A 13,700-nucleotide genomic window follows, 5' to 3' on the forward strand; every position below is an offset into this window, starting at 1 on the left:
CGTGTACCAAGCCTTCAGTTGTATGCTTGGGAAGGAGACTCAGCTGGAGGTCAGACTGGTAAGCCATGAGTACATTGGGGAGCTGCGTATTTGTTCTTGGGCTCTGTTCACTTATAAAATGGGAAGCTGGGGCCGGGGATTTAGCTCAGTGGTTCCGCTGCTTGCTTTGCAAGTGCAAGGTCCGGAGTTCGATCCCCGTACCAAAAAAAAAAGGGAAGCTGGAAGAGGTCAAAAGTTTTTAAAGATTTTTAGTGGAGGATTAAAATGTTTTGGGAGACTCAAACCTATGTACAGGATTTCAACGTGGGATACATTTATTTTTATAAGGGCAATATTTATATATGAGTGATTATGCTACTGTGGAGCATGAAAATTTGAAACTGCAGGTAAGAGATGACAGTTATGTACTAGGAATGACATTCACATAGGAAATTTGCTGTGGTGACACAACCTGAAAAAAATTCTGACACAAGAAATGATTGTAAATGGTAAGAGGGTTAGTTTTGTTTTTCATTTTAAAAATTCATCTTGCAAAGTGCGGATGGGCTTTATTTTTAATGTTTGCACAAAAATGACTTCCCAGCTCATTTGTGGGGTATATAACTTATTAAATTTGTTTTTGAGATAGGGTCCTGCTGTGTAGTGCAGCCTGGCCTTGAATTCACTGTGTAGCCCAGGCTGGCCTCAAACTAGTGGGGATTCTCCTGCCTCTGCTTCTTGAATGCTGGGATTAACAGGTGTGTACCACATAGCCCAGCTATTTATTAAAATTTGGTGTTTGGCAGGTGTGTGTCCACCTGTAACCACCTTTCACTGAGTTCCATGTGTGGCACAAGGCTCTGTCCTTCACACACCTTGTTTTACGCAGGAGTCAGAGAGTGTGTGCTATCTCGTCACATTGACTGGAATACTGGGAAAGAGCAGAGAGACTGGGTAATCCGCCCTACACTCCTTGCACGTGTGTCTTTAAATTTCTATTTACAAAAATACGCTGGTGTGTGCCACCAGGCCTGGCTCAGCCCTCATTTTTTGGGTTTTTTTTTTTTTTTGGTACTGGGGATTGAACTCAGGACCTTGCACTTTCGAGGCAGGCGGCAGCACCACTGAGCTACATCCCCGGCCTCAGCCCTCATATTTTATCTTGTCTTAAGGAGAAGAACTGCAACATTGGCAACAACACCCTGACCTCCGACGGTCATCAGCAAAGCCCTGCACACTTCATGTTAGAGGATTTGTGAGGTTGAGTGAGAGGCCCTGTGCGGTTGAGGCGCCGAGAGACAGCTTGGGAACTGCGCAGCCGGCATTGCTGCTGCGTCTGCCCTGTGTGTGATTATCGCTTAGCTCATGGGGAGCTCACCTCTCAGGAGACGACGGAGGGCTATGAGATAGGGATACACCAAGGTTTTGCTGTTCCAGGGGTCTCTCTCGGGATCTGGAAGGAAAGCGCAGTAAGCACCTGGTACGTACGGCACGACACGGTTGCAGCACTTCACCAGGGAAGGTGTGGCAGATCTTTACATTAAAAATTCTGATGAGAGGAAGCAGGGTTTTGCTGGTTCCCGGGACTCAGGCTCGGTCATGTCTTTTTTTTTTTTGTATGGGAATGAAACTCAGGGCCTCACGCGTGCCAGGTAGGCGCTGTGCCGCTGAGCTACATCCCGGCCCTCTGTCATGCTTTCAAGTGACAATCTTAGGAGCGTGGAGGTGGGGCACCAGGCTCTCAGTCTACCATGGCTTGCTTGGCTGTCTGTCCTCCTTGTTTCCTGGGATGAGTCCCAAAGAGAACTGTACGCAGAAAGTGTTATAAATCCTATGCCTATATCTGGGGGCTGAAGGCATCTCGCACACGGCGGCTGCGCCCCAGTGTGGTGCTCACCACCTGCCTGTTAAAGCAGTGGTCTCCCCACTGGCCTCGGACACAGCCTGAGGATCCGACTCCTCTCTTTCGTCCCTGTAGTCCTGAGAGCTGTCTCTGCCGGGAAGTCTCTCCTGAGGTTTGGCCTCAAAGCAGAGCACACCTCTGGGCCCCCCTATGGTGGTGTTTTGAAGAGCTGAACTTTCTTATGAAGATTTTTTCCTGCTCCTCTGGATGCTGGGATCGGTCCAGCCGGCATATGCTAAGCTCGTGCTCTGCCCCTGAGCTGCACCCCACTTCCCCAGGGATGGACAACTGTGAAGGTGCCAAAGAGCAGTTTTTCTACTCACATTCATCTCACAAAATACAGAAAGTCCGGCTAGCTCGGCAGGGGAGGTCACGGCCCTTGTTTTACCCTTAGCACCGTAAGCGAAACAAAAACCTCTCTCAGACACTGGCTCGGGACCCGCCCAGCCCTGCTGGATACCTCCCCAGTCTGTCTGGCCACTGGAGTCAGTCAGCTTAGCTCACGGCGCAGGGCAGGGCGAGCCGCGCCGTCCTCCGAAACTGGGTGTGACCCAGTTGCCCGCCCTTTGGCCCAGGACACCGCTTTCTTCCTAGGTCTCAGCAGTCCACGCCCGCACTGCCCTGGTCTCCTCACTTCCTCCTGGCTCCTCCTCTCCTGCCCAGAGGCAACTTTACTCCCCTGGCTTCTGTGTCCTCGCCTTTTGATAGCGGTGGTTAGTGCAACACTTCCTGTGGACCATGAGGCCAATTCTACTCTCCTCAAGCTCCTCCCTGCTGCTGCTCCTCTTTCTCCTCCTTCTGGGTTACTGGGAACTGAACCAGGGCATCTGCACTGGGCTACACTGCTGACTCCTTTTCTTTTTCTTTCTTGGCACCTGGGATCGAACTCAGGACCTCCCGCTTGCTGGGCAGGTGCTGTGCCGCCGAGCTAAATCCTCGGCCTGGCAACTCTTTTTATTTTATTGTTTTAAATTTTGAGACAGGATGTTGCTAAGTTGCTAAATTGCCCAGGCTGAGCTGGAACTTGTGATTCTCCTGCCTCAGCCTCCTGACTGCTGGGACGACAGGGGTGCGTCTTTATTTCCAGCTAAAGATGAGCTTACACTGCACTAATCCCCGCGCCCTGTGTCCAGTTGCCTGGCCAGTGTCATTGCTAGGTGCCATCAGCACGGTTGTCAGCCTCCTCACCCTGTCAGGGCTTGTGAAGGGCTGGTGAGGCGAGGTCTCCAAACCTGTGTGTGCCAGAGGCCTGCAGCTCCCGGGAAGCACCCCAGCTGGCCCCTGCTTTTCTCCCCTGCTTTCACTGGAACTCATCGAGGCTGTTTGCCTCAGCTTCTCTGGCTCCGAGGCCTTCCAGTGAGTTCTGAGTCTGAGGGTGGTCTAGGGCTCCCAACTCCATCAGCACATCACCATCATCACTGTCAACACGGACCCTCGGGGATCACGAGTGACAGCTGTGTGCTTCCACACATCTCACACTCGCCTGACAACCCTGTGAAGTGACTAATTACAGTATTCTCTCCACTCCCCCAAATGCCACCCACTTTAGAGAAAGACACAGAGGCAGAGAAGCTAACAAACCATGGAGGGAGGGTGGAGATTCGAACGCACCCTGACCAGGCAGTGTCCAGCACCTCCCTGTCACTTTCCACACCCTCTTCCGCCCTTCAGCCAGCCTGGCCCCTTCCCTCAGGAGGCCCAACCAGTTCTCTCCTCCACCAACCCCTCCCGGGCTGGCAGAAGGGCAGGGGCTCGCTGACCCAGGGCCAAGAGAACCCCAGGAGGACCCCAGCATGGAGCACCCGGGGCTGGCGGGCCTGCACGCAAGGGCCCGGCTCCCTTCCTCCTGCTGGGGGGCCAGGGAGGGAGGCAGGGCACACACGTGTCTGAGAGGGCAGGGCACACACGTGTGCATATGTGTCCAGGAAAGTGCAGGGAGCCCCAAGACTCCCTGGGGTGCTGCATGGGTCACATGTGCTCTGCCTGCCCACCTCAGAGGCCCGTGTTGCAGGCCCTGCCCTGTCACGCTTGGGTCTGAGCTGAGCAGCCGGGCCGAGTGCGCCTGTGCATGTCGGCAGAGGAGCCTCAGGGGACGGCGAGGTCCCGCAGGACAAACTGTGAGGCTGTGGGGTGAAGGAGGCCTCCCACTGGGCCACCTGCAGCTGGTGAGGAGCTCGCGCCTCCTCCTGGCTAAAGCTGCAAGGCTGTGCCCCCAGGAATGCGGAGCAGGTGGAAACGGGGTGGGAGCGGGTGCTTCAGGGCACAGGAGGCTGCTGAGCTGGGCAAGGCCACGGCAGGGAGGGCTGGCCTGCAAAGAGGAAGGCCCAGTGCTGCAGGGACCAGGCTGCCCAGCACGGACAGGAGCAGTGCTGCCCATGTGCGGTGAGGCCAGCGGACCCCGCCCTCCAGGTGGACACCAAGTGGACGCCTGCCGGATGCTGGGGACAAAGCTCAGGCCCCGCATCAGTCAGGGCCCTGGTGACGACAAGGCAAAAGTTTTGTTTGTTTTCATCTGTCCTGTCACTGGAGTCTCCTAGGCAGCATTTTTCCAAGTTTTAAGGCTGTGAAATCCTTCATGTCTCTGAATCTTACGTATTTTTAAAAATGAAATTACTGCTGTGAGAAGTCTGGATTTGCAAGTGTTATTTGTCTTTCTCTATGTCTTTAAGGGAAATTTACTTGATTCTTATGGAATTTTTTTTTTGGTACTGGGCCGGGGATCGAACTCAGGACCTTGTGCTTTCAAGGCAGGCAGTGGAACCACTGAGCTAAATCCCTGGCCCAATTCTTGTGGAATTTAAATGACTGTGCAAGACACATTTTCCAAGGAAAACAGTTTCCTCCCATCATCAAAAAGGAAACTACAGAGAAGGGCTTTTCTGGCCCCATTCGGGAGCTGGGCTTCCCCCTGAGTTTGGAGCAGACACCACCACACCACCAGGTCTCCCTGGAAGCCGGGCGAGTCACCCTGGACAGCTCAGCTCCAGCTCAGGCAAGCAGGCCACACGCAGTGTGAGCAGTAAGTTTGGATGTACAAATGCTCGTCAAATGGATTTTTTTTTTAAGAATAAAAATTCCCCACACTTCTTACCAATGCCTGCTTTTTGTTGAAGCCTATTTACCCATGAAAACAAGGCTTCTAGTTATAAAAGTTGTTTTTGCCCGGCCTCAGCAGGTCACCTTGATGTCATGTGGAAACTCCTGTCCACCTAGCCAGGCAGGGTGGAGGGAGGTCAGACGGGGGCGATGCAAGTTTGCACTTTGGCTCTGACATTTACAGAGTGACTCATGTTGATGCGGGACTTTCCCATGGAGAGAAATTCCGAGGGAAAAGTACTGAGTGCTTTGCCCTCATTTCTGTGCAGGACACAGGCCCAGGAAGGCAGTTATTCACCTTACAGCATGGAGGAGGTCATCAACAGAGGCCGTTTGGAGCCTTCCAGGGCCTGTTCTCACAGGCAAATTCCCGACCTTCTTCTCCTCAGAACAAATCATGCTTTGGCAATAGCATTCAAAGGCCAAGAAGAGCAAAGGGTATTTAAATTCCTAAAGAAACTTTTTGAACAGAGTACAGTGCATGTTAATCGCATATCTCTTTTTCCTTTTTGCAGTGCTGGGACGAACCCAGGGCCTTGATATGCCAGGGAAGCCATCTAACGCAGCTCCGCACCCCAGCCGGAATCATGCATTTCCGCTTCAAAACCATGAAGTAGCTCGACCAAATGCATTTAAAGCACCGCTGCTCTAGGGGCTCAGAGTCCTTTCGAGGTGCTTTGGTGAGATGGGTGTGTGCCGCCCCAGGGAAGCTGAGTGTGGGAGGCAGGTGGTGTGGGGAGCCCCAAGGAGGAGGCAGGTGGCAGGGGCAGATGGCCGTGAGGTGATGAGGGCCCGGTCAGTCACACTGTCTCTGTCCTCAGGGAGAGCAGGAGTCACACTGCTCAGCCACAAGCTTTTCCCATCAGAAAGCCAAAGCGAGCCCCAGAGGCCACTGCTGAGTGCTGTCTGGCCCAAGCTCTCCGACCTCCCCGGGAAGCTGCAGCACCCCCCACTCTCCTTCTGGGCCCCTCCTGTCCCCTGGGCCCTGGAGGCTCTGGGTGTTGCTCCTCCAGCGCTGTCACAGGGCCTGTGGTCGCACCGCAGACCTGCTTCTGCATCTATCTCATTGGACACCACCTGAAACCGTGTGCTGCGTGTGTGTGCGTGCGTGCATCTCTGCATGTGTGCGTGTCTCTGCATGTCAGCGTGGGCCCTGGAGGGACACAGTCTGCGCTGCCACCCAGCCGTGTTGGGTGTTCTTAGGGGTCTGCTCTGACCCAGGGGACAGAGGGCGTCTGTGGGGTGAACAAGTGACTTGGGGTGGGAGTGGGGAACACGCTCCGCCTCAAGGGTTGGGCAGGGGTGGAATGGACAGGGCGCGTGAAGGGCTGGTGCTGAGCGTGCTGGGGAGGCAGCCAGGGTGTGTCCCGGCGCTAGGCCGAGGGGCCTGCACTCTGGCCAGCGCTCTCACGCTCACTCCCCTGGCCCTTTCTGCTCTGTGGAGGCAGACAGGGTCTCACTCCAAGGCTGGGGCTGCCCTTGACCTGTGACCCTCCAGCCTCAGCTCTGGGCACCTGGGATGATAGCCCTGGTCCACGCGGCTGCCAGCCTTTGAAGGGGCCAGGTCACCCTGACGAGTCACTGGGGCTGACTAAGCGACACACAGGGAAAGGCTGTTTTGAAAGTTAGGGCTGCAGCGCACAGGTGGGTGCATTGGTTGTGATCCGATGGGGCAGGCATTTACTGAGGTCCACAGACTGGAAGTAGAGACATCTTACAGGGAGCGAACAGCGACTCCTTACCATCTCTGTGAAGCGATCCTCGCAGGCCATGCGCACGCGTTCTGGCGTGGCTGGGCTCCTCACTGTGAAGTCCTCAACGAGGCCCCTGTCCCTGTGCGCTGCCGCCACTGCGTCGCTGATGGCAAAGAACACGGACGACCCCAGGAACATCCCGGACTCGCCGAGGCCCTGCAGGAGGCACGGCGGTTTCAGAGGAGCTGCCCTGAGGGCGCGCTGCGAGAGCTGCCGTCCAGCCCTCCCGTGCATCCTCGGCCCCTGCAGCGGTGCACATGTGTTTGCTGACTGACTACAGGATAGCCTGAGTGCTGTTACAGTGCCAGCATTGCCAGAGCGTCTCAGGTGTTACACCCTGGCTGGGTTGCGTCTCACGTCTGCTGGACAGGATAGGGGTGTGTGTGTGTGTGGGGTGTGTGTGTGGGTGTGTGCGCGCGCGTGCGTGCGTGTGTGGGTGTGTGTGGAGTGCAGAACTTGCAGCAGTGCAGGCTGGGGAGCAGAGCCTCATCTGACTCAGGGCCACGAGGCAGTGTCTTCTCTTGGGATGGTTTGCAGGCGGCTGGGCTGCAAGGCACAAGTCACTGTGCACATGAGCGGTGTGGGAGCCGCAGGACCCTGAGGAGGGGAGGGGACGAAGGCGACGTCGCCTGTGTCCCTGCTGAAGGAAGGGGTCAGCATCTTCTGCTTCTGCCCTCTGGGAGCAAAGTCCAAATTATAGGTCATCCAATGGCCCGGGGACTTTAGGAATTTGTATTTCACTGTAAAATTTCAGGAAAGAAAACGCTGGGCGGTGGGCACTGCCTTGCCACACCTGAGCGGAGGCCCCGTGGGTCCAGGCGGTGAGGTCAGTCAGAGCCCGGCTGCCTCGGGAGCCTCCTGAGGCCGGGGCAGGCAGGGGCTGGGCAGCACCCCAGGACTCGAGCCCTTCACCTCCAGTTCAGTCCCACCGCCTGACCCTCCTCCCCTCCACGGGGATGGGGCGGGCCTGGTGCGCACTGCCCTCGGCTCCCGCTCGACCTCGAGCCTCGCAGACCCTGAGACCCCTGCCGGAGCCCAGCTGCCTCTCCTAGCAAGAAGCCTCCCAGGAGTTTCAGGAAAACTTTGCATCCCATTTAAATTTCAGCTCTGGCAACCTGCACACAGCAGTGCAAACAACCGCGACCTTCACCTTAGTTTTCAGTTTCGGCCCTTGAGCCCTGACTGGGGCCCTGCGTGGGGAAGGCTGGGCTCTGCCAGAAGTAGCATCTCCCACGCCCAGTGACCGACATGGCACTGAGTTCACTCAGAACCGTGTCCCTCGAAGTGAGGGGTTCACCCAGGGCAGTGACGGCGAACCTTTTAGAGCTCTCGATGATGACAAACAGCCCGCCACGCTGCCACCAATCTAGGGCCTCGGGTGGGGAGGGCGCAGCCTAGACTTCGGTCCACACTGTTGCCCCCTGCTGGCTGAGCGGTCGGCAACACACTTTCCATCCCATTTAACCCTGAGTCTGCTTCTGGTTTTGGTTTTTTGAGACAGGGTCTCGCTAAGTCCAGGCTGTCCTTGAACTCACTGTGTACCCTCCTGCCTCAGCCCCCCGGGTCAAAATGTTATTCTCTCGGGAAGGCAAGCTTTCTGAAGACTTGGTTTCCAGGGAAAGAAGGTTTGGTGGAGGGCTTGCCCTGGTCCCTGCGGCGCTCACTTATCTTTCTGAAGCTGCTGCTCCTGGTGAGCTCCCCTCGCACTGTGGCCTCGATGCAGTTAGCATTTCCTTGTGATTTTCTTCGGCGTGCTGCCCACCTGGCTGTGCTATATGGAAGCAGGTGTGGGACTCACCTTGGACGAGTAGATGGAGAGCTGGGTCCGTTCTGGTGCCGACGGCAGCAGGGTGACGTTAAGCTCCTCCGGGACGTCGGCCACAGTGGGGACCTTGTACTCATGTGGCCCTGGCCCTCGGGACAGCAGGGCGCCCTCCGGGGAGTAGTGCAGCTCCTCCGAGGTGTAGAGGCCGGCGCCCTGGAGGAACGCGCCTTCCACCTGGGGCGATTCTGAGCTGTGAAGCGCCCTGTCCCGCCCCCGCCCTCAGCGTGCGTCGCTGGAGCCCGGAACCCACCTGGCCAATGTCGATGGCTGGGTTCAGGCTGCAGCCGGTGTCCATGACGATGTCTGTCCTGAGTTTCTGCCGAAACACAGGTGGGCGCCCCGTGAGCACCAGGGGGGGCGCTGCTGCTCCGGGTCACCCCCTCCCAGAGCCCCTCGGGCTGGCCCCTGCTCCAGACTGTCCAGGCCTCACACCGAGCGCCTCCGGCAGGAACCCCGGGCTGGCGTGGCCTGAGGTCCACCTGGCCTGAGAGGGTCTGGAGCCTGTCCAGCAGGCCGAGTGTGTGGGGCCCTGGCGGCCGGCAGATTCCCGAGGACACGTGTGGCCCGCGCAGAGCTGGGGGTGTGTGAGATCTCATCTTGGCCATCGCTGGCAAGGCCTTGTGCTGGGCATGGGTGTGTGCTCCAGGGTGTGTGGCCGTGTGAGGAGCCGTGTGCGCCTCACGCGTCTTCACATCCACCTTCTGCCCAGGCCCAGGGCTTGGCCTCCTAACGGCGACGTCCAGCCACGTCAGGCCCAGCCCCCACTGGACTGGCCTTGTCCACCTGGGCCGGTGGAGGAGGCCAGTGTGGATGGCTTCGCCTGCTCCTCCCTGGGCCTGCTCTGCTCTGCGCTGGCTGCTGCACTCTGGGGAGGCGAGCCTTCTGTGCGCTGACCTCCAGCCTCAGCGTGGCCTCCCCGGAGTTCTGACTCTTCAAAGAAGTTATTTCAAGGGATCAAAGAGATTCTGAAATGACCGAACTTTAACTGAGTGTGAACTGGGGGCACAGGAAGACCAAATCTTAACTTCTAGGGCACCATGGGACCTGTGAGGTCCTCATGCAGTTTTATTTTGTAGGTATTTATTTATCTGAGGCCCCCAGGAGGAACTGACGTATACAATATTCGTTCTCCAAATTCTGCACGGGTCTTGTCCATACCAGAAAATTATTGGTTGTTTACTTGAAATTCAGGCTTGTGAGGGTGGCCTGTGATTTGTTTGCTATATCTGGTACCAGGCCTGTTGGGGTGGCAGTCCGGGCCGAGCTGATCCCTACAGACAGAGGTTTCCGTTGCAGCGGGCCTCCGTGGGCACGGGGCTGGAACTTCGTGCCACCACAAGCCAACCACGGGGAAACACAGCTTTAAAGCAATTGGCAGTGGTCTTTGTTCACAGGAGTGTGCTGCCGAACACTGCTCTGCCCTGAAGCAGAGATGTAGCGTCGCTGTGTCTCAGGATGCGCTGAGGGAGGCAGGTGCTCTGTTGCCCACACTGCTTAGAAACATCCTCCGTGGACTGCGCTGGTGGAGAGGTTAACACAGGCGATGACAGACACTGACATGATTTGTGTGTTGGCAAAGCCAGTCCACGCCGCACAAATGGACCATGGCTGCTTTGGGCAAGTGGCCCCAGGTGGTGTGGGAATAATGTGAGTAGGGTTCAGGTGTGTCGAGAACTTTCAACAATTCATGCGCTTGGGTTTCGCTAGGTTCTAGTCAAGACTTCTGGAACTTTCCTGTCCCAGAGGCTCTGGGACACTGGAGGCCTCTTCCCTCATGGTGCAAGTCCTCACCCTTGGTGATTGTGACTCCCTGCCCGGGGGCCGTTCCTTGGGGGCTCTGTTGCACAGCGAACACAGAACCATGTTCCCGACATCCTGCCCCTCCACTGTGCCTCAGGGTCAGTGGCTGGAGAAGCCCTGGTCCACTGCAGTGCACAGCTCCGGATATTTGCTAAATGCCCAGCCCTGAGGTTAGGGAGCCTGGCTTTTGCTGGGTGTAAAATGCTCCTCTGGGTAAGGCTTTGAAGACTGGCTTTGTTGTCTGAAGGGAATAAAAGTGTCAATGTACTGATACAGTTCAGGCTGTCCGGGCAGCTCCTCCTTGGCCTCCTCCACGTCGTCCTTTGGGGGGAGGCTCCGGGGCCGGGGCTCTGGGCCTGAGGGGTTGGGGGACTCGCTCTTGGTGGAGCAGGAGCTGACCTGGCAGCTTTGCCACCGTGGTTTCCCTGCTGAGGAAGCCCAGACTCACCCTGTGCGCACCGGTCAGGCAGTCGATCTCGACCTCAGAGCAGGCGGCCCCAAAGACATAGTACGGAAAGGGGTCTCCCACCCCCTTCTCCCAGTCCATGGAGGCCTTGTAGCCCCTGTGGGGGAGAAAGAAAGCCCTTTAGTGTGGGGCAGAGTGCAAATGATGTCTGCCTATTATTATTATTTTGAGACAGGATCCTGCTATGTGGTCCAGGCCACCCTTGAACCTGCTGTGTAGTGCAGGCTGGCCTCCATGTTTCAATCCTCCTGCCTCAGCCTCCCACGTGATGGGATTACCAGTGTGTACCTAGGCCCGGCTTCAACTTACTTTTCAGCTCATTTTGAACTGTTACCTTGCACTGACAGCCCTACCGGTTTTCACCGCATCCACTTTAAGAGGATGCTTTCTGTGCTGGAGAAGCCAGCGGGGGGTGGGCCCAGCTCGCCAGCACGGATGGTCCGGAGTTCTGGCTGTACCCCGGTCCGATCCAGACACGGAAAACACGGCCGTTTTGATCAAGGGCTCTGGAGGGACCCCGTGGGCCAGACCGGCTGAAGCCTTGGGTGGAGGTGACCCACGGCTGGGAGGAGAGGCCAGGTCACTGCCGCTGGGACCGGAAGATGTGCTCAGCCCAGAGCTGCGGCCCTCTGCTCGGGCGAGCAAGTTCGGAGTCCCGAGCTCACTCTGAGCTGCCGCATCACCCCTCCTCTCCTGTGACGCGCGCTTTGCTCTTCCGGTGTACTGCGCATGCGTAGTTTGGGGCTTGTTCCATCACAGTATAAAAGTAACCCCGGCCACTTCTGGACTTTGACAGTCAGCTCTTTGCTCTACGCCATGAACACATATGTACTGAGAGCCGCCCTAAACTACACAGACAGTGAGCGATTGAACCGGCTCCTGCCCCAAAGACAAAGGCCTACCAATAGAGCACGGGAGATCTGAGTTAAGAGTTTACGCTATTTCTGATGGTAAAACTTCCTACTACTTGTAATAAAGAACAGTAAACGATGACTAGATAAGTCAGTGTTTGTTTGTTTTGGTACCGGGGATCGAACTCGGAACCTTGTGCTTGCAAGGCAGGCCCCGGAACCTAAATCTGAGCTAAATCCCTGACCCAAGTCAGTGTTTCTTAGCCCAACATCAGTATTTTTATTGCTTAATATTTACTGAGACATAACTCAGAGGCCTACGTGAAGTCACACAAATTTGGGCCTAGAAGAGACCTCAGGAATTATATAATAAAATCTTATTTACAAAGAAAGAACTTAGGGCCAGAGCAATTGAGTCACAGCATATTTTCTCAGCTAAGTCAAGATTTTTTTTCCATACTAGGGATCAAACCCAGAGATGCTGAGTTACATCCCCAAACCTCCCCTCCCTTATAAATTTTTTTACTTTGAGACAAGGTCTCGCTAAATTGCCCAGGTGGGACTAGAACTTGTAATTCTCCCACCTCAGCCTCCCAAAGTGTTGGGATTACAGGTGTGCCCCAACACTCCTGGCTTAGATATTTTAATTTTTACCTAAAGTATCCAGTGGCTGAGAGACTGATTCTTTGTTCAAATGCTGCGTCTATCTGCAGAATGAACATAGTAAAATTGAAGTAAACACACCATCTGATAGGTGAAGATGGGCACATTCCACATCTCAACATCAACATCCAGTCATTGCTGCTGGGGTTTTGCCACCAACAGCTGCTCATCGTAACAGTTTCTTCTTTGGCAGGCCGGCCGGCCGATAGTCTCCTAATGAGTTACAGTCTGGATCGAACAAGTGTAAAGCAGAATCCTGCTGCACACCCACGGGTGTGCAAAGCTCACCAATCAGGTGGAGCATCATTTCTAAGTGTTAAAAACGAGCGTGTGTAAATGCAGAACAGCTGTTCTCATGAGACAGATGTGGGATGCTGTGGGGTTGGACTGAGTCCTTTCCCTTGAGACACATCAAGAGCCACTAGGCTTTCTCATTTTCCTTGTCCCTGCCCAGAGCATCGATGCTACATGGGCTTGGGGAGACTCAGTCTTTTCTTCTTTTTTCCTACTACAGCAGAGGGTGTGAAGTCTCCTGGGTGTGCTTCATACATTTCCCTTCCTCTTCTTGTGCCTGCTATTTCCTGTGTGATCTCTCCTTGCTTACTTGGAATACATCCTGGAGTAGCCTTCTCAACTCTGGCCATCCAGCCCTTTTGCAGGAGCCCACTCAGCAGGAAAGAAGCGTGCTGTCTCCCTGTGGGAGGCTCAAGGAAGCTGCCTCTCCGAGGGGTGGCTGTGCCCTGCTGTGACACTCCCCTTACACTGCTTGGGTTGTTTCCTTATTCACAGTGACAAATGGTGGAGATACTCACCCAGTCTTCCCAGGTGCCTTCTGAATTTTTCTTAATGATGGGTTCAAGGCGCTTCAGGAGGGTCTGACAGGCGTTCTTGAAGAAATAAAGAGAATCCACATTAGAAAAGAACGTGGAAGAATATGCAAGAGAACACTGCTGCTCACGGATTGGGCCAGTGTGCCTCACGTCGTGCTGCTCCTGCCAGACGGGTAGAGGACAGTCACACAGCCCTGCTTCAGGGCAGGGTGACTGCAGGGTCCTCCTGGCTCACTGCCTTCCAAGTCAGGAGTTTACGGAATGCTCAGATTCTCCATCAGGCCCTTCTTTTCCTCTTTTTCACATCTTGGATCTATGCCTTCTTTTGTATTTCCAGACACTAAAATAACTGGAATAAGCACCTATTTTCATTCAGACTTGTGCTTTGCATCCTGCAGCAATGACAGCCCATGTCCGACACATGCAGTTCCTGCCCGTACTCTGTCCACCTACCATCAAACTACCATGTCGAGGGCCGGGGATTAGAGCTCAGTGGCATGGTGCCTGCCTCCCAAGCCCAAGGTCCTGAGTTC

General features: G+C 55.5%; 1 protein-coding gene across 2 annotated transcripts in view; it reads right to left on the reverse strand.

The window, feature by feature from the left end:
* LOC101710340 (aldehyde oxidase 2-like) overlaps window positions 1-13,700 on the reverse strand; it is a 49,732-nt gene that overhangs the window by 1,107 nt on the left and 34,925 nt on the right. For both annotated transcript variants that reach the window (XM_087200376.1, XM_013068106.3), the window contains 7 exons: window positions 13,150-13,224; window positions 12,329-12,381; window positions 10,806-10,920; window positions 8,808-8,873; window positions 8,531-8,731; window positions 6,721-6,888; window positions 1,358-1,432 (listed from right to left, as the gene is read on the reverse strand). In XM_087200376.1, the coding sequence (XP_087056502.1) occupies window positions 1,379-1,432; window positions 6,721-6,888; window positions 8,531-8,731; window positions 8,808-8,873; window positions 10,806-10,920; window positions 12,329-12,381; window positions 13,150-13,224 (732 nt within the window). In that variant the 3' untranslated portion in view covers window positions 1,358-1,378. The remainder of the gene's footprint in view (window positions 1-1,357; window positions 1,433-6,720; window positions 6,889-8,530; window positions 8,732-8,807; window positions 8,874-10,805; window positions 10,921-12,328; window positions 12,382-13,149; window positions 13,225-13,700) is intronic.

Source organism: Heterocephalus glaber, unplaced genomic scaffold (assembly GCF_053883595.1).
Source record: "Heterocephalus glaber isolate CG9 unplaced genomic scaffold, H.glaber_assembly_v1.0 deba00001743, whole genome shotgun sequence".
In the NCBI taxonomy this organism is placed as follows: domain Eukaryota; kingdom Metazoa; phylum Chordata; class Mammalia; order Rodentia; family Bathyergidae; genus Heterocephalus; species Heterocephalus glaber.